Raw genomic sequence first — 21,361 nt, 5'->3', positions numbered from 1 at the left:
AAACTCACACACAACGCGTTTCGGGCGTACAACCACGCCCTTCTTCAGGTGTAATAGTTTCTACAATCAAAATACATAAAATATAGTGTGACATCAACAAACAAACAAAAGAAGTATACCCAGCATCTATATGCGCCATAGAACACATTTGAACGTTCAAAAAATCATGATATACACACAGTAGTGTTAGGAGATGACAATCTCTATCTTTTAAGTTTTAAGTCCATGTCCCAAATTCACTGGCCTTCAAAAAATTCTTTTATATACTAACCAGTCCCTTTTACTTGTTCTATTAACGTTTGCCTGACATAATACTCCCCAATGCCCAAACAAGGGGGTTATGGAGGCTTCAAAAACAATGAATAGGTATGACCCATAATTCAGTACTGGACCGTGCCCAATTCAGTCCAGCACAAGTTCAACTCAAAAGCTCCAGGATAAAAAAATCGATAATATATCAGAGTATCTTACCTTCACCGCTGGGAGAGAGGGTTCACAGCCCAGCGGAAAGCACGGTGATTTAAATCATTGGTGGGAGTGGATAGAGGACGCTGCTGCTTCCCGCGCGGGCGCACGCGCACTAAAGTACACGTGCGCCCGTATCAATCTGCAGCAGCGCGTCTCAAAAAGCAGAGCACGCATGCGTCTGCTCGGCCGGCCCGCGCATGCGCAGATCTGTGTGCCGGTCCGAGGCGCCCCGAGGTGTAACAGACGCCGCAAACTGCCAGCGTCTGTTAGAAGCGGTCCGGAGCAGCTGTTAAATTCAAGCGATTAAGAACCCTACTAACATAGGGGCAGGGGTTCTATCCCCTCACGTGGCTCTCAAAACTGCATCCTCCAAACACATGGGCACAATAAGACAGGAATGGCCGCGGATGCAATGGTAAATAAAATAGCAAATTATGAATGGAAACAGGACCAACATACAAATACTAGTGCGATTTCAGAGTTGTGACTTGGGCTCACAACCCTACAAGGTGAGCGTCATTCATCTGTTTAAACGCTCTAAACGCTTGTAAAAATACTACACTACGGTCTGCTCGGTGTCTATATTCCCTTTTGTTTTTGAGATCTTTTTCTTTTATGTCACAAGGCATGGCCCAGCGGTGTCCACTGTTCACTGCTGCCTTACAACCTTTACTTAGAGTTAACTATGAGCAAAAGTGAAGGACACCCAGGGACACAAGGATTAATTTCTACTTCCCAGACAGTTCTATTTCCACTATTGTATTGTGCATTTGTTGAGCAGATTTTGGCGAAGGAGAAGAGTTGATCTCCATGGGAAGAGATAATGAAAGTGTTAGTACTCCAGGACTTTGTATTTATTTTCCTTCCACATGCTCATAGCTTCCTGGAATGTTAAGGGGCTTTGATCTATAGTTAAACGCCTTATCGTTCTATGCCTTTTGAGGCTGGAAGCTAAATGTTGTACTCATTCAGGAGACACACCTAACCAGCAATGACTATTTTCACATGTAATGTCTCTGGGTAGGATTAGTACATGTGTGTTCTGTAGTACATAATAAAGTTGGTGTCCTGATCCTCCTCTATTACAGTCTTTCTTCCCAATTGTTTGGTCAAATGCCTGAGGATGCCTGGCCTTAGTTCTTCTGTAGTCCTCTGGGGATGAAATCTCAATTTAAAACAAATTGCCTAAGCAGTGCTAATTTCTTGTTTTTCAGCGATGTGAACGATTGGGTGCTGGCTGACCCCCATTGCCACTGGGAATTGGAATGCAGTCATCTCCATCATAGGGGATCACCACCCCCGCGAGACAAGGTTATCTGCCCAGAGTCTATGATACTGCGGTGTACCACTTTCTGAACAACTCTCAATTGCTTGATTCATGGTGAGATCTAAACACCAAAGGAATAGAGTATACACACTATGTCCATGCCCATGATGCTTGGATTCATATTGATTATATCCCAACATTGGATTTCCTGAAGCTAAGGATTAAAATGCATACAAATTAGGGGCCTAGTGATCTCTGACTATTCTTCAGTGGTACCAGGACTTTTGCATACCTGCCCTTGTGGCACAGATTTTCTGTGGAACTTCCCATCTTAATTGTTTTATGAAGAGGCCATTCAAGTGCTCTTGGGAAACTGGTGTCTGAAATAAGAGTCAAATGGCAGCCAGAAGCTTTTTTTGGACTTGCTATACCATCCAAAGGAAATGTCTGCATTTCTCAAAAGATCCAATCTCTGAATGACAAGCTATGATATGCCTGTGTTCATGCACACCATGAAGTTTATTGTTGGGTCCTAGGGAATGGGACCTAGTCTTATACGGGTATTTAAAGTGTGGGAAATTAGAATTTTCACATTTTTTTTCCCAATATATAACAGATGGAACATATATCCCTGAGATGATAAGGTCACCTAACAGAGGTACAATGAACTAATGAATGCCCCCTTCAGGATAAGCTTGTGATCTGTTTCAATTGATTTTGTTAGCTCCTTTTAGAGTCTGTGACGTGAAAGCTGAGGTCTCTGTAATGTGGCATATGTTCTAGATGTGCTAAACTGTATAACTCTTCTGTAATTCACCCTTTCTCCAGACTCTGGTTCTGTCTTGATAATGTATGTTCTCTGTTATCTTGTTATTTTTGAAAACCTAATAAAAAGCATCTGAAAACACACCAAAGAACTATTGTGTTGTCATTTTATCAAATGTACTTGTAGAAACTCTACTCCACTGGTATAGAGAGAACAAAACAGAGAGGTAATAGGGATTTTTCACTGGTTCTTTTTATAACCAGACACGGGATCAGATCCCAAAGGGGTACCGTAAATTACCTGTAACTGCTTTTAAGAACAGACCACAGGAAGTCTGTAACTCAAGTGTGCATTGAGCCTAACCCTTATATGGGATATCCATGTTCTACTGTTGATGACCTATCCTTAGGATAGGTCGTTGATGTTAGGTTTGTGGGGGTCTGTAACCTTGGACACCCATAGATAAGCTGGTAATGTTTACATGCTGGCCACTTACTGTACTAATTGTAGTGGTGGGTTTAGGTACTACAGATCTTTAAAGTTTCTGGGGAAGTGCCTTGTATGGCAAATGAGACATGCTATTTCAGAACAGCTCATCTGCAGGAGTCCTGGCTGTCAAATATAGATCTAACATTAATGGTCTATCCTAAGGATGGGTCATCTGTAATAGAATGTGGATAACCCCTTTGAAATAAACTTAACTTGATCAAATACTATCCTGTTGTGACTGTGACAATGAACAAACATAGAAGAGCAGTGCAAGGAACAAAATGTTAGGAGTAGATCTTCATCTCCACAGTTGCTGTGGAGAGGTTGTGAGGTTGCCAGTCTTCTCTTAGCACATGGTGGAGTTGTGTGCATTTTCCTTTAAGTACAGTTTTTTTTGTTGTTGTCCCGAACCTTTATTATTGCACTTTGTTTCTTTTGCACCACTGGCTATTCAGTTCTCTGGAAATAAGCATTTACCTTGTACCTGTTGCTGAGCACAATACTCTATATACGTGTATCTGGGGAATTTGAGTATACTTTATGTATGCAGGAACATACAATTGTGGCTAGTGTTTTATTTGCACATGCTGATCTTAGCTTAGCATTAGGTTAGAGGGTGAGCACACACAAGAAACTTTGTCAGAGTGCTTGACACCGGTGGACATGAAAATGATGGGTCTTTCCAGTGGCTGTTCATTTTGATCAGTGTCAGCTGGTCAGCACTGTCAGCTGACAGCCGGCCCTTTCCTAAAGCGCACTGGTGGCAGGGCAGGAAAGGAGCTCAAATGTGTACAGCGCAAGTTCCAGCCACAAATCCAACTTGGAGACCCAATAAGTATAGGGTGCAGAGGGATCGGAGAGAACAGGCCTGGGGTCGGCCAGGTACTCCCGCAATATGTGCCTATACTTATCCCTCCTGGTGACACTAGGCTCCTCAGTGGTGGTAGTTTGGTGAAAGGGTGCCATTAATGTGTCCCAGACCTTGGAGAGTGTGCCCCTGGTGGGTGTGGACCGGATGGCAGTTGTTAGCCTGTTGGAGGAACTCCTCTCTGCAGCCAACGAGAGTTGATGGAAACATCTCCATCATATTTTGGACCAGTTGCTTGTGGCAATAACAGATGGGACTGGCCCTCCCCTCTACCAGAATAGAAGTAGAGATATTTTTATACTGGGGGTTGAGGATTGTAAAAATCCAGTAGTGGTTGCTCTCCAGGATTTTGACAATGCGTTTGCCAGTTGAAAAGAACCCCAACATGAATTCAGCCATGTGTGCCAGAGTGTTACTTGGCATGACTGCCCCCACCGGAATGGTCACTCTCCATTTCCTCCTCCTCCATTTCGCCCCATCCGCGCTGCAGTAATGGGATGGAATGAACTTCCCCGCTAGCCTTCTGTGTGACAATGAGATCATCTGCCACTTCATCATCCTCCTCCTCCTCCTCCCTCAATATACGCTGTGAAGCGGACAGGAGTGTGCCCTGACTATCCTGCTGGGATGGTTTTGCTCCTATGCATTACTCCTCAGCGTACAATGCGTTTTCCATGATGGCGATGAGGGATTCTTGCATCACACACAGGAGCGGGATTTTTACACTCACGAGTGTGTCATCACAGCTGACCCTCTTGGTTGACTCCTCAAAGACATGCAAGATCTCGCATAAGTCTGCCATCCATGTCCACTCATGGTGCAGAAACTGCAGGAGCTGGCCCTGAGGAACCCTTGGGTTTTGAAGATGGTACTCCATCAAGGGTCTCTGCTGCTCACACATTCTGCTCAACATGTGGTATGTCAAGTTCCAGCGTGTGGGGACATCGTACAACAGCCAGTGTTCTGGCAGATTGACGCGTTGCTGGAGGCTTCGGAGGCTAGTAGCGGCTATTGTAGACTTGCAAAAGAGGGCGCACAAGCAAGGCATGGAACGTGTTGGAGGTTGGCAAGCTACCAGGTTCCGGCCGTTATCACACACGACCATGCCTGGGCCCAGGTGCAGCGACGAAAACCATGTTGACGTCTCATCGAGGAGGGCATCCCTCACCTCGGAGGCAGTGTGCTGTCTGTCCCCCAAGTTGATGAGCTTCAGCACAGCCTGCTGACGTCTCCCCACGTCTGTGCTGCAGTGTTTCCAGCAGGTAGCTGGGGTCGATGTGATGGCAGAGGCGGAGGAGGAGGGTGGTGATTCAGAGCCCCTGCCAGGAATGTTGGGTGGGGAAATGAGGTAGACCGCCCCAATTTTTGACTGGGTCCCAGCCTCAACTACATTCACCCAGTGTGCCATCAGTGAAATGTAGTGTTCCTGTCCGCATACACTTGTCCACATGTCGGTGGTCAGGTGGACCTTTGTGCAAAGCGTGGAACTTAGGGCCCGCCTGATGTTGCATGACACATGCTGGTGCAAGGTGGGGACGGCACAGCGGGAGAAGTAGTGACGGCTAGGGACGGCATAGCGAGGCCTGAGTTTCCACAAGCCAGAACGGCAACATCTCCTGGGCCAGGAGTTTGGAGATGTGCGCGTTTAAGGATAGTGCATGGGGGTGGGTAGCGCTGTATTTTTGCCTGTGCTCAAACGTCTGGGAGATGGTGGGTTGCTGGGAAGAGGCGCATGATGGTGCAGGAGAAGGAGCTGAGGCAGGAAGAAGGAAGGATGAGGGAGAAGTCTCCAAAGTGGCAGAGGCAGATGTGGGGGTTTCCTGGCTGCTGGTCTGGACTGCAGCGCCAGCACTGGCAACAGTGGGAGAGGCAGTGGCGGCAACGCCGGACATCGATTGTCCTGTGTTTGCTCTCTCCAAATGAGCCCAGTACTTGCATTCCAAATGACGGCGCATGGCAGTGGTCGTAAGGTTGCTTTTTTCAGAGCCCCTACTCCGTTTCGGGTTGCAAAGTGTGCAAATCGCACTACATTTGTCCTCGCACACACATTAACAAATTTCCACACGACCAAAGACCGTTTCCTTGATGTGGGAGTTTTTCTAGGCTGGCTAGAATAGGGAACATTTTGGGCCCTGCTGGCTGTGGCCTGGCTTCGGTGAAGCAGCGGTCCTCTGCCTCTGGACATGCCTCTGCCTCTAGCCACCCTCTTTGGTGCTGCACTTCCCTCCACATCTACACTGCTTTCCCCGCTTGACATCCCCCCCTGTCCAGGTCGGGTCAGTGTCCTTGTCGTCCACCACCTCCTCCTCCTCCTCCACACAGACCATGGCAACAGGCTGCCCTGATGGCAACTGTGTCTCGTTATCGTCATCACTGAGGGCTGATTGCTGGACAACAACAACAACAACAACAACAACAACAACAGGAGATGGATGCTCCAGTGTTTGGGCATCAGGACACAGAAACTGATCTGGTACCTCAGGTGATTCGGGACGTGGTGGGACAGAGAGAGGGACAGTGAATGGGCCCGAAAACAGCTCCTGGGAGGTGGGAAAGGTAGGATTACTTTGCTGGGAAGATGGGGCATGTTGTGAGGAAGGAGGACCAGACTGTTGGGTAGGAGGAGGAGTTGAGGTAGAGGCTAACTGGCTGGTGGAGAATGTGCTGGAAGCCTTATCCGCCAGCCATTGTAACACCTCTTCCTGGTACTCGGGTCTGGTTAGTGTTGTACCCTGCACCCTACTTAAATGTGGCCATCAAGCCGGGGACTGTGGGGAAGCGAAATGCTTGCTGCCGCAGAACAGTAGGCACGGTAGACCCTGTTGGTTGACTGCAACCTTGCTCCCCATCTGCATTTCCACACCCCCGTCCCTTCGCGCTAGCTTTACGCATTTTTAGATGTATAGTAGTGCGCTTTTTATGGTCTATACACCGAGGAAAGCTGGGTTGAGCGTATATAGCTGGACCTAATTGCTCTGCATCCCTGTTTTGGGGGGACACCCCGTGGAAAGCTCAACTACTCTCCCTGCAGTATATAGTTCTGAAAAGAGCTGTTTTTGTTCTGTTTTTTTCCTGCCTACTAGAAGTTAATACCTATCTAGCCCTCAGTAGATCTCTTTCTCTCCCTATCTCTCACCGCAAATGTGACGAAGATGGCGCTGACTATTCTTATAAATCGGAGGTCACATGTTTTCGGCAGCCAATATGTTTTTTTTCTATTTTTTTCAATGCCTACATTGTCGTAGTTCCTGTCCCACCTCCCCTGCATAGATATTGGTGCAAAAAACGCCCCAGGGAAAGTGGGAGGGAATACAAATTTTTTCTGCATTTAGCGCGTGGTATTCGATTGGAATCGAATACCTCGAACGGCCTGATATTCGATCGAATACCTATTCGATCAAACGTCATTTGCTCATCTCTACTTATGAACAGTTTTAAAAAATTGCAACAATCATTTCTGATAAAACAAACCACAAAATATTTTAATTTAAAAAAAAGTTTATTTAAAAAAACAAGTTCATAAATATTTAGCAATAAAATTTACACAGTGTAACCTGTGCAGAGGTATTCACGAACATGATAAATTTGTTGTAATCCAGTACATTTAAAATTAGTAAATACTGTAGCACCAAAACCATAATCCAATTTTTTCAGCATTATCACATGCATTGTGTTGTTCATCAATACTGACATTTAATGTAAAAGAACCTATTTAGCTGTAATGCCTTTACAGTGACATGTTAGATATTGTTATTTGTAAGCAATGCGTTTCCTTTTTAATTATAGAAAAGTAGATGAAGTATTTTAAGACATAATAATGAAGGATGAGACAAAGCAAAAATATTAGCACCAATAGAACAAACTGACTAAACCAGAAAACTGGATATCAAGTCTGCAAGTTTTACAGTGGGAGAAGTGAACGCAGTTAGTTTTACACAATGGTTGGTTTTTACAGCAGATGACAAAGACCAGCAGTGCTGACATTTTTCTTTATGAGCACTTGAATCCAGCTGTCGGAAGTGATCTGTAATGACAACTTGGAAACGAACACTGACTGGTAGAAGACAACTGTTCTCTTTAGCCACAACCTTCATACAACAAATGAAACAAGATGAGCCATAAAATTTGTTCTGCACTATTTTCACGCAGTTGTCGCTGCTGAAATTACAAGTTTCCATGTACCATCCAGCATGAAATGATAAGTTACTCAGTCTTTTAGAAGCAAATGACTTGTATACATTGGAAACTATCGTACAGTATTGTTTGACTTAATATACCATTTTTATTTCTCCTACCCAAAAAAACTTTATTTGTGCAAAGTTTTTTCACATATAAATATTCTTACAGAGGTCTGTGAATTTAGGCACTAACAGCACTTGATGAACTTCAAATCTTAGTTGTATTTACTATTCCATGCAGACTTCTTATAGTATTGACTTGGAGCATGATCTACAACACTGAGTGCCATAGAATCTGTGACCACATACTCCATGTTGGGGCACCAAATAACACCAATTATAATAATCTTTGCAGAACACATCTGTGAATAAAGCAGATTTTTAAAAAACATTATGTAGTATTAGTCAAAGTGTATTTCACTTATTGTATAGACAAAATGGTTTTTACATTTCCCATTGGGTGACCTAATAAAGGGTTCTTTCATCTATAATAACTGACTACAATAATAGGGGTTCTTCTATTCCTATCTTTATGACACTTAGTTGAGCTAGAGTAGGAAGCTGCTACAAATGAAGGAATGAAAAAAAAGAAAAAAAAAAAAAAAAGAGAAAAAGAAAAAGAGGACTGTGATGAATGGCCCAGAGTTATGGTTTTTTCAATGTCCATCTCAGATATATTTCCCATTTACCCTGTTAATTTACTCTACCTGATTCGCAGGATGTAGAGAGTGTGTCGAATGTCCAAACCCAATTACTCTCTGGAAGTAGCTTTTATCATCCCTATGTCTGACCCTGGGCACAGCATTAGTATGCCTGTGCTAACTTTGTTATTCTTAGCAGGGGGCATCCTGGATCAGTGGACTGAGAGCCCTCCTAACACCTTTTAACAGACAATCTGACTCCTCAGGATAACTTTAAACAGTTATGGTTTTATGATGATATGGTCCCAGGAAAATATGATACAGTTATGACAATAAATTCATCAGGTGCACAGTGCGAAGGTTCACGTTTCAAGCCCAGGCTCTAACAGATCAGAGGCCTAGGAGGGGCCCCAGCACTGAACTCATTACCCATAGGGGATTGGGTTGTCATCCTTGGTCTCTATCTGATGGGGACTTCAAATGCTGTCTTCCAGATTGAATTTCTTTCCCTATATGATCAGACTGTCTTTCACCTTTCAAAAGCATCCTGAAAAGCAACCTTTTTAGATAAGCCTACAACCTACAATAGCATTGCTGCCCCTTATCTTATGAGCAGCTTCTCTCCTCACTTACTGTGCTGCTCCTTTTCAGATTGTTCGTTAGGAACCCCATCTTGCCCTTAGCGAAACATTGGGTTCACCTGATAGAGAGTTATGGCCGTTTATAGTTATTCTGGTACCAGGTGAGGGGGCAAAGCTGCCCACCGTGCTGAGGGGAGATATATGGTCACCCATGACAGGACCCCAGGGTGTCTTGTTCTTCCTGGTCTCCTGACATGTGTCACTAGGTGCTGTGATGCTGTGGAATCTGTTCCCTTGGACTATTGTCTCTATTGCCTATGGAAATACCATGCACCCTGGACTATTCTGTTAATGGGGTAGTCAAATCCCTACCATCTGTGGACTATTTAAAGGACTCTAAAGCCATGTGCCCTGGATTTCGTGAGCAGAAACCCCAGAGACCCAATCGGGTATATTTCTTTTTCTAATCTTTTATTCTTTTTATATCTTACTGTACTGTACCATACCTTCCTGTAAACATATCCGCTAGCATATATCTCTATGTATGTTGGTTGTCTAGTATCGACCCTCTTGGGTTAATAAATATAAAAACTTTAGAAAGCTTGTCTCGTTTTATCCTATAAGACCCGGTCTCTCTCAGGTTGAGAGTGGACAGTAAAGGTAAGAAAGTGATCGCAGTTTTGTCCGTGGCAAGGCCAGGTGTTCCATCGGTGGGGCCAAAGTGGCTTTGGCGAGGTGTGATCCTTCACAAGGACCGACTACAAATCAATGTGATCCGTCAGGATCAGGGATCCTGTAAACACAGGTCCTGAAGTGATAAAGGAGCCACAGTGTATTGTATGGGACATTATGCTGAGAACTATCATAATTTTAGATGCACCTTTTCCTTGATTAAACAGTTTTTAAGCAAATCAAGTGGGACTTGGGGTATGGTGACCCCCAACCTCAATTGATCATACAAATGGAAAAAAAAAGACTTAGCTGAGTGCTTTCCCCTTGAGCTATGATAATCTCCGCTTTCCTAAAAAAAAAAAAATGGAAAACAGAATACGGATCCATAGAAGTTCTACAAATGCTTACTTGATCTGCACTCCAAGAAGATTTGGAAATAGTTGATCAGAAAACAAACTAATAGTGTGTAGACCTTCTTTGAAACTGTATGCTGTGCTTCTGATCAGAAGCAAAGGAACATGTCATTCAGCTGAGCATATCTTCCAAAATAGAAGAAACTGAATATATTAATGTATTAGATGTGCCCCAAAATAAGAAAATAAAAAATCATTACCTAAAAGAGGGGGGGGGGGGGGATGGTAAATACTATAAATCTTTAGTAACAACATTAAAAGATGTAGGTAATAACGAAAAAAAACTCAAAAATATGTAATAAATTTTATTAATACCTACTAAAACAGTAGAATCACATGACATATATGAGAGACAATTACATAATACAATTCTATTGCTATAAGCAAGTGGGGGTAGACAAAACTACATAGTACCAACTAGCCAGTAATAGGTAGAAAACATTATTATATATTGTTGTTCTTATCCAGGACCATTCCTACTTCATGTAACTGTTATTGGCCATCTGTTTTCTACCTATTACTGGCTAGTTGGTACTATGTAGTTTTGTCTACCCCCACTTGCTTATAGCAACATAATTGTATTATGTAATTGTCTCTCATATATGTCATGTGATTCTACTGTTTTAGTAGGTATTAATAAAATGTATTATGTTTTATTAATCAATTGTGTGGTAGTTTTGTACTGTTGGACATGATTGTATACCCACACATAAGTTTACATTTTTGCCTCTTTTATGTGTTATACTCAAAAATATGTGTTGTAGGGCTATAGCACATGTAGTAAAATCTCACCCCACTGAATTGATCATCTAAAACAGCCTACAAATTTCTTAAAAGGCACCTATTTATCATACAGCAATACAATAACAATGATAAAACCTGATTAACATCCTGTAGATGCTGCCCAAAGCTACCTTCTGTGACTACACAACACATATCTGACAACATCTCAGGATATTTCTGCACACAATCTCTGATCTTAATAAGACTTCCTTTTGTCTGTCCCTCAACTCAGGGCTCGTTCACATCTGCGTCGCCCTCTCCGTACTGCAGGTTTCCGTTTCCTGCCTAAAACAGAGGCAGGAGACGGAAACCTGCAGGAGTCTCTCTCACCCATTCATTTGAATGGGTGAGAGAGATGTCCGGCCATGAGCGGCGGTGAGCGTTTTGCGCTCTCCGCCGCGAAACCGGGTTTTATAATCCGGACACAGAGTCGGACATGCAGTACTCTGTGTCTGGATAAAAAAAAAATCCGGTTTCGCGGCGGAGAGCATAAAACGCTCACCGCCGCTCACGGCCGGACCCGGTCTGTGCTTTCCGTCTTCTGGCATGCAGAAGACGGAAAGCACAGAACGGAAAGAAGAACGCAGGTGTGAACCTAGCGATAGCTGTCTTCAAGATTGAATTTCTTTCCCGATATGATCAGACTGTCTTTCACCTTTCAAAAGCATCCTGAAAACCAGCCTCTGTAGATAAGCCTACAACCTACAATAGCATTGCTGCCCCTCCTTACTTACTGTGCTGCTCCCTTTCAGATTGGAAGTCCTTGTTGACAGAGTTCTTTCTTCCTCTGTACAAGTCTGTCACCTGTTTCTTTAAAGTTTATTGTACTACTTTGTTGTAATTTATTTAAAACCATCAAATGAGTCTTAAATTGACCAACTTTAATAAGAGAAAGAGTCTTTATAATATCCCAATAGTCAAATGTTCTTGCTAACACTGCGATGTAACTCAGCCAAAGTAATAGTATTTATCATTGTGAATAACTACCACGGCTTACCTTTTTTATCAGGAGGACAAAAATCAGTGTTGCAGGCCTGCGAAGATACAGGTTTATGATTGGCAAGGCAACCATTGGAAGGCCGTCCGTGGCTAAGACACTGCACTGTACGTTGCCGAACCCCTCCTCCGCAACTTACTGAGCACTAATAAAGAACAAATACTTCAATCAAACCAGTGAAAGGCAAAACATAGGACAGTTGTATGTTCTCAGAGGTTTCACCTTTATCATTTTGTGAAATGCAAGAATATAACATATGCTGTATATTTGAGCAAAGTAGGGCATAAGGTAATTTCTAAAACCAAATACTCATTTTAGCATATTGTTCTTAAAATTATTTCCTAAACCTAATAAAATAATCTGTACAATCCCTAGTACACATTTCCAATCTTTGAAGCTTATCGTGAAAGTCAAATGAAACAGATATGCTTTAATGTGTGTACAGAATGATTAACACTATTCCTGCCAATTATGATACATTTTACATTTTTAGCCCATATCTCCTTTGGAGACTATCTGTAGTTTGATTCTCTCTTTGAGATGGAAGTTGGAAACTCATTTCCATATTATGCAAACAGCAAGTAGAAGAGAATCTACTCAACAACTGTCTCCCTCACTCAAAAACAGATCCAGGACCATGCAGGACATATATAGAGAAGTACAAACATTTACATTTGTGAATAAAGCACATGTGATAAAAGGCTTCTACAGTTTTTAACTCCTTTTAAGCATAAGTTTCTGTTTCTCTCTCACTGCTCACTTCTCTGACTTTCAGATAATCCTCCAGAAATGTGTAATTCGAGATGTGCAATGTACAGTCCATCTCACGATGGACGCAGCAGATTTTCAGAGTAAACAGTTTTTCTATAGATTTATGCTAATTTTGTTGAAACTACTGTGCCTATTAACTAATAATTAAATGGCTACACGTTTCCTTACCCTAATTTTAACCCCTATAAATAAAGGGAATGAAATGTAATCAAACTATATACACTCAGGTTTATTAAAGGCAAAGTGTACAATATGGTAGACAACTCTTAAATGATGCAATGTTAGGTTTTAGATTCCTCAAATTATCTTATTTCATATTTGTCTCAAACATTGTAAGAATTCTATAGTATGCCTAATCTCACACTTTGCCTGTAACTACAGCAGTATAAGGGTGACAAGTCTTACCGTCACTTTGAGTTCAATACAGTAATTGTGACCATGGTGTGCAAAGATTGGCTGTCTTATCAGTAATTTGTGTACAAGTATGCATACAGGGATAGCTGTCACTCAAAGGAGTAAGAATGTCCACTGGACAGAATAAGCAGAAATTTAAATGGATAATATGCAAGTTTTACAGAATCTTTTCCCACAAACCTATGTTAATTTGGGGGCCACACGGTGGCTCAGTGGTTAGCACTGCAGCCTTGCAGCACTGGAGTCCTGGTGTTCAAATCCCACCAAGGGCAAACAACCATGTGCAAGGAGTTTGTATGTTCTCCCCGTGTTTGCATGGATTTCCATCCCATATTCCAAAAAGACATACTGATAGGGAAAAAAAATGTACATTGTGAGCTCTATGTAGGGCTCACAATCTACATAAAAAAAAAACCCAAAAAAACCTGTGTCAATTTATTCCATTTCTACGACAACAAATTCTTCAATGAACACTCAATTACCCCAAACACTAATTAACAGATGCAAGTTCATCACTGCTTGAGAAGTGATGGAAAAGGGAAATGACTTTTTATGGGGGGTGTAATAGTACAAACTTATGCATACACTAAAACTGCCCACAGATAGGTCAGTCTGGTACATACACAAATGATTACAGTCAGACAGATGAGAAAATCCACCACTTACATATATATATTTGTTGTGATCAAACTTAGTTGATGGCCTTCCGTATAGACAAATTTTGGTAGGTTAAAATGTACAAACAATGTCTAGCCAAACAATCAAAACCTGCCACTTCAGCAGTCTAAGATCCACTGTGAATGGCCAGCCCTAGATATGAGTAGTGGCATTGTCATCAGCTGATTCCTGTGGATATGGCTTTTGAGGCCCTCATAAACAGCTAATTTTGCCAAATGAAGTTGTGGCTAGATCCACCAGAAGCCTACACTGTTTGGTAGCAGCCTCATAGGGCATATGGACCTGAATGATCAAGGTGAGATCTCTACATAATGTCATGTACAAAAGGTTTATTGTCTACTAAATATTTGATTCAGAACTTCACTTCCTTTGTTATCTTGCTTCCTAATACGTTAACAGGGTAAAGTAAATTTACATGTTGTAAATAACTAATAAATTGAACATATTACATTTGGACATAGGTGAAAATATTGTATATTGTATCCAAATATAATCCAACAGTTCTGCTCCAGTCATAAGTGAAATGAGCTGCGTCACCACTGCTGATTTCTTGCTCTGCAGATAGAGCGAGGACATGATATTTGAGACAGCAGAGAGACAGTCACTGGTGTTCTGCATTACTGCAAGGGTGATGTCACGGGAAGAGGTATATAGCTGGGCGTCATCAGCATAAAGATGGTACCAGAAGCCAAATCTGGTGATGGTTTGTCCAATGGAGGATGTAGAGAGAGAAGAGCAGGGGCCTAGGACTGAGCCCTGAGGAACCCCAACAGTAAGGGGAAGAGAGATGGCTATAATACCCATAGAAACTATTTCTTTGCTTAAGCACAACACCACATTACTCAACTGTTAAATAAGACAGTAAGAATCCAGATAAAATGTATCATGAGCTCAGACAAAGCCTATTCCCATATTATGATTTACAGTACACATGATCTGGCCATTACTCACTTTTAACCCCTTAGCGACCCTTGACGTAACTGTACGTCATGGGTCGCATGGGGATGTATGGAGCGAGCTCACACGCTGAGCTCGCTCCATACACGGCAGATGCCGGCTGTATCATACAGCCAGGACCTGCCAATAACAGCAGCGGTCGGTGCCCGAGCCGATCGCTGCTGTTAACCCTTTACACACTGCGGTCAAACGCGACCGCAGCGTGTAAACAGCGCAGGCGGCACGGGCGCCGCCATGTTTCCCCGATCGACGCCCTCCTGAACGTCACATGAGGGCGGTGATCGGTTGCTATGACAGCCAGAAGCCTATTGAAGGCTTCCAGGCTTGTCTCTGCACAAGATCTATTAGACGATGCCAGAGGCATCGTCTAATAGAAGTGCTGCGATTTTGCTATTCACTGCAATACTGTAGTATTGCAGTGAATAGTATGGTCGATCAGACCCCCTAGGTTTCAAGGTACCTAAGGGGTCTGATCATAAATGTAACAGAAGAAAAAAAAAAGTTTTTAAAAGTATTAAAAAAATAAAAAAAATATAAAAGTTCAAATCACCCCCCTTTCCCTAGATTAGCTATAAAAGTAATTAAAGAACATTAAACATAAACATATTAGGTATCCCCGCGCTCCAAAATGCCCGATCTATTATAATATTAAAACATTTATCCCGTACTGCGAACAACGTACCGGCAAAAAAAATAAAAACAGCCAAAAAGCGTTTTTTTCAACACTTTGCCTCTTATAAAAAATTGAATAAAAAGTAATCAAACCATCAGATCTTTCCCCAAATGGTATCAATAGAAACGTCATCTTGTCCCGCATAAAAAGACACCACAACCAGCTCCATACATGGAAATATGAAAAAGTTACAGGTGTTAGAACATGATGACACAAATTTTTTTTTCTATTTTGCAAAGTTTATCATTTTTTTTTTAAAAGTATCAAAACATTTCAAATACTATATAAATTTGGTATCACCGCGTTCGTACTGACACGTAGAACACAGGTAACATGTCATTTGTACCAAACAGTGAACGCTGTAAAAATTAAACCCATAAGAAAATGGCGCAAATGCATTTTTTCTCCAATTGCACCTCATTCTGAATTTTTTTCCAGCTTCCCAGTACATTGCACAGCATATTGAATGGTGCCATTACAAAGTACAATTTGTCCCGCAAACAATAAGCCATCATGTGACTCTGTGAACTGAAAAATGAAAAAGTTATGGCTCTTGAAATGTGAGGAGGGAAAAACGAAAATGCGAAACCAAAAAATGGCCTGGTCCTTAAGGGGTTAATCTTTAAGTTTTAAGTGGGGACAGAACCACACATATAGTGTGAAAAAAACCTACAGAACTGTTGTACAGTGTAAAAATCAAAGAAAAACAGAGTATATGTATGGAGACAAGTATATTATAGTGTCCAAAGTGCAAGGTAAATATGAGCAAAAGGGGATACTTTTTGACAACTCTAACACATGGAATGAAGGAATACAATAAGTTACTGATTATCTCCACCAACAGGGAGGGGCTAAAGGGAAGCATACCTCCAGGAATTCAAGTTCATCGAGTACCCAAAACATATAGGAATAGGTTTTTGTTATAACTGCAACTTAAAATTATAGCACACATTGAATTGAGTATCGTACAGTATATGTACTATACTGATTATAGTATACGTAATAGTAGGCTTCATTAAAAGATCAACTCTGGTTCACAGGTCGGGGACAGGCAAAGTTCATACACAGAAATCAGGCAGATAAGGAAAAAGAAATGGGAACAGAGTCAAAGAACATGTTGCTTAGAGGGAGGGCATGCCTACCTCATGGAATGTACCAGGAGCAGCAGTAGAAGTATATATACAGCAGTTTGGAGAGCCAGGAACCACACAGTGTGAATTAGATGTATTTCAACATCTGTGTATGCTGGGTGAGATGGTACTTTAGTAACTAGTGAGCTATTTTGGGCCATCTATATGCTCTACTCTATCTCTGCAGATTGCTTTTAGTTGCTGAGTCATGCGAAGAGCTAGAACATTGCTTGATGAATGCCTCTTATTTCTTTATGCAAATCTAGAGATAACCTTGCATGCTGCTGGCCTAAACTGAAAACTAGGAAATCTTAAGATGAGCAAAACCCATTTAACATTACTTTTCCCACATGATTGTGTTTTTATGGTAGTTTATACACTTACAATTATTTACATAAAAACAAAAAAAAACAAAAAACAAACACACAAACCTTTACAGAAACGTATGTAACGATTACATATCCAATAACATTACCTGAGACCAGGGAGAAGAGTACCAAGCTCCTTGAGGATGTATAATCACAGGCTGGAATGGCTGTCTTGGACAATTAGGCTGTTGACAGACTTTTTCAAGTTCTACATTTGGTTTGTCCAGATGCAAGCATTTTTTTGCAGATAGATCTCTAGATTTTCCTGAGACATACTTTTCTGTACATTGTAATGTTCTCTTCTGAAAGCCTATACCGCAGGTAACCGAGCACTAAAGGGAAATAAAGAGTCACATTTACATAAGATTATAAGCAATGCAATGAAGTAGAAATAACCTAAATGGGTATTCCTACCTATAGCATCTATAGAGTATCCACATATTATAGAGCAAATCACAATGATGGGTTTGCTCATTCCTGCTCAGCTCATCCCACAGCAGCAGGGACAGTGGATACAGCGCAGCGGCAGGCAGCTCTCCTATACATACACAGAACACACATGCACAGCATGTCCTGGAGGCAGCAGCAGCTGGAAGAATTTCCTTTATATGTTCTTCAAACAAACCGTACCAGTATGAACTGGTTTATTTAATCAGATAACCCTAATGTTTAGCGGGGGAGGGAGCGGTCGGTCGGGGGTTAGTGCAGCGTAGTGACTGCTGTAGCAACGACTGCTTGACCGCTAGGTCTTATTTTCAGGGGAGGCCTTATATTTCTTAGCTTTTACACAATTGAACTAGGTCTTCTATTCAGTGGATGTCTTACTTTCGGGGAAACACGGTATTCACCTAGCCGATGATCCAAATCTGAGGTCGTCTATTCACAGGGCCCTGATTTTGGACCATTTTTCATTGCCCATTCAGTTTAAAAGAAGCCTAATGAGTCCTGTATCCCTAGGATGAAGTGTGCATCAGGGTAGGGACAGACTAGTCACAAAATGTGATGTTGGCATGCATCATATGTTTCTAGACATTTTCATCATGTCCATTTATCTGGCTTGTATTTCTCAGATACACAGAGGGTTAACAGCCCTGTCAGAGGTCAGAGTTTTACTCAATATAGAATGATATCGGATTCTCATGCTTAATACAGTTGTCTCACATGGTCTTAATTTTAGAAACAATAAATTTTAATCCCTTAGCAACCACGGAAATAATAGTATGTCCTGGTCACCACTGTCTTAATGACCAGGTAATATTCCATTATGGATCAGCCACTTGTTTACTATGTTAGCGGGAAGCATCTGGAGTGAGTGTTAGCTGTAACTAACAGCCAGGACCCTTCTGCAACACCCCCAGTCAGAGCTGAGCTCTGATAAGGGTTTTTAACCACTTTGATGCCATGGTCAAACACGGGGCAACTACGTGATGAAAATATATGTTTTCAGCAGCTCAAGATTTGAGCAGGGTTGCCATGACCCCACATACCTGGTTGAATTTAGACAAGTTTAGAGAAAATCCCCAACACTTCTCTTTTAAGGTTCTCACGGGTGATAAAACAATGGTCCACTACCCTGAGACCAAACAAGAGTCCATGCAATAGAATCAAGGGGATTCCAATAAATTTCACGCATAGCTGAAAAAGTTATGGCAATTTTTTGGGGATACAGAAAGTGTTTTATTACTAGAATTCATGCCACAAAAGACAATTACTGTAGAAACATACAGTGGCTTGCAAAAGTATTTATATCTCGAACTTTCACATTTCATCACCATACAACCACAAACAATGTATTTTTATTGAGTTTTTAAGTGATAAACCAACATAAACACATAACTGTGAAGTGGAACAAAAATGATATATAGTTTTCAAAATTTTAAATCAAATATAAATCTGAAAAATGTGATGTGCAAAAGTATTCAGCCCTCCTATATCATTTAGCACAACCTTTCACTGCAATTACATCATTGTCTCTACCAGCTTTGCACATCTAGGGACAGATTTTTGCCCATTCCTCTTTGTAAAATAGCTCAGCCAGATTGGATGGAGAGCGTCTGAACAGCAATTTTCCTGTCTTGCCACAAATACTCAACATGATTTAGGTCTGGACTGTGACTGGGCCAGTCTAACACATGAATATTACTTGATCTAAACCATTCCACTGTAGCTCTGGCTTTATGTTTAGGGTCATTGTCTTGCTGGAAGGTGAATCTCCTTCCCAGTCTCAAGTCTTTTTCAGCCTCCAACAGGTTTTCTTACATGATTGCATTTAGTTCCATCCATCTTCCTTGTCCCTATTGCAGAAAAGCCTCCCCACAGCATGATGCTGCCACCACCATGTTTCGCAGTGGGGATGATATTTTCAGGGTGAGGAGATCTGTCACTTTTATACCACACATAGCGCTTTGCATTTAGACCAAAAAGTTCAACTTTCCTCTCATCTAACTAGAGTTCCTTCTTCCACATTTGACATGTCCCCTATATGGCTCGTGGCAAACTGCAAATGGCACTTATGTCTTTCTTTCAAGAACGGTTTTCTTCTTGTCCCTTTTCCATAAAAGGCCAGATTTGGCGGTGTCTAAGACTTACATGTACAGGAGCTGAATATTTTTGCCTGTCACACTTTTCAGATTTTTATTTGGTTACAATTTTGAAAACCATTTTCATTCTACTTCACAATTATCTGCTACTTTGTGTTGGCCTATCACTTAACCTCAATAAAATAAATACATTTAAGTAGTGATCGTAGGGTAACAAGTGTGAAAGTTCAAGGAGTATGAACATTTTTGCAAGCCACTGTATGCTGCCACAATAAAGGCATTATGTGAGGCAATTAAAGAGAAACGTGGTGGGAAGTTGTCGGCAGATGTGTTGCTGCTTTATGACAATGCAACAGCTCACAAGTCTCATATCACCAGCTGCTATCAGGAAATGTGGGTTCATGAATCTTAAAGGAGTTGTCCCATTATGTACACTTATCAACTGTCCTGGGTATGTGTCCAAACGCTGGGTCCCCAGTGATCAAGGGAGGGCCAGTGTGCTTGTGTGACCAGCACTCCATTTACTTCTATGGGGCTTCCAGGACTCTAATCTCCTCTAGTGCGCCTAGCCACATAGAAGTGAATAGAGTGCAAGCTCACTGGCTCTCCATTGACAAAGAGACCTGAGGGGGACTTTTAGTCCTCCATCCTCCTGATAACTGGAGGACCTGGCCTTCAGGTTCGCAGAAATCGGACACTTACACCCCTATCCACAGAACAGGGAATAAGTGTCCATAACGGGAAAATCCCCTTTAACCCTCCACCCTACAGTCCAAACCTGAGAGTGAAGTAGAATAAATGTGTTGAAGGGAATTCTCAGAAAATTTTGGTAGGTAGAAGGTAGATAACTTATTGAACATCCCTTAACCAGGGACATTACCTAAAGTACACCAATATACACCAATGCTGAATCATATCACTTATTTTTACAATCCAAAAATCACACTAACATAAAAAACAGTGATATCTAATAAAAAATGTACCCCTATAAATGTCAGATATCAACAATACAGTATTACCTTTGACCAACTTGTTACCATCCACTGCAGGTCCTTGGATTTACAGCGTTTAAGAAGACAGTTCTCTTGAGTTTTTGGCTTAAACTCAGATTTGCAAGCAGAGTCATGGAGAATCTGCGCTCGGAGGGAAGGATTGGTGCTCTTGCAAATCACCGATCGTTTTCTCAAGCCTTTGCCACAGGTTCGAGAGCACTAAAATCATGTAGTAACCATACATCAATTTACATTATCATCTGTATTCCAAACTGTATAGAACAAATAATAAAAAGCTATGCAAACCCATACGAGTTTATTTTCATGGGCCTGTTTTACGCCCCGTAAATACCTTACACCTCTATACTGTATTTTAGATTTTGGAACTTCCTCCATGCACATAACTTTTGCCTTCAAAACATTTTTAAACGGTCTAAATATACAGAAAAAGTGCCTAACAAGAAAGACCATTATAAATGGTAGCAGAAAGGCCATGAACGACTGTAACCTCTGTATCCACTATAGTTATACCCGTTTGCACACAGAAAGAAGGGGAAACTTAAATGTATGTCATTTTCAGCTATGCTCTATGTTGTATATATTTACTTCAGTCTATTATATACTGCTATGTCTCAAATATATCTCCAATTTTAATTTTTTAAGACAATTGCCTTATGTTCATGGTTTTCTCAATTTAATGGTATCTGATTGTATT

The 21,361-nt window shown here is 41.6% G+C and overlaps 1 protein-coding gene across 1 annotated transcript in view; it reads right to left on the bottom strand.

Moving 5' to 3' along the window:
• Positions 1–8,237: 8,237 nt before the first annotated feature.
• Positions 8,238–21,361, bottom strand: part of ADAMTS16 (ADAM metallopeptidase with thrombospondin type 1 motif 16) — a 140,306-nt gene continuing 127,182 nt past the window's right edge. The window contains exons 19-22 of the mRNA XM_075271171.1: positions 20,674–20,865; positions 17,222–17,446; positions 12,124–12,268; positions 8,238–8,398 (exon numbers count right to left, since the gene is read on the bottom strand). Coding sequence (XP_075127272.1) covers positions 8,283–8,398; positions 12,124–12,268; positions 17,222–17,446; positions 20,674–20,865 — 678 coding nt within the window. The 3' untranslated portion in view covers positions 8,238–8,282. The remainder of the gene's footprint in view (positions 8,399–12,123; positions 12,269–17,221; positions 17,447–20,673; positions 20,866–21,361) is intronic.

This window comes from Leptodactylus fuscus, chromosome 4, assembly GCF_031893055.1.
Source record: "Leptodactylus fuscus isolate aLepFus1 chromosome 4, aLepFus1.hap2, whole genome shotgun sequence".
NCBI lineage: Eukaryota > Metazoa > Chordata > Amphibia > Anura > Leptodactylidae > Leptodactylus > Leptodactylus fuscus.
This window is presented reverse-complemented; position numbering and strand designations above follow the sequence as displayed.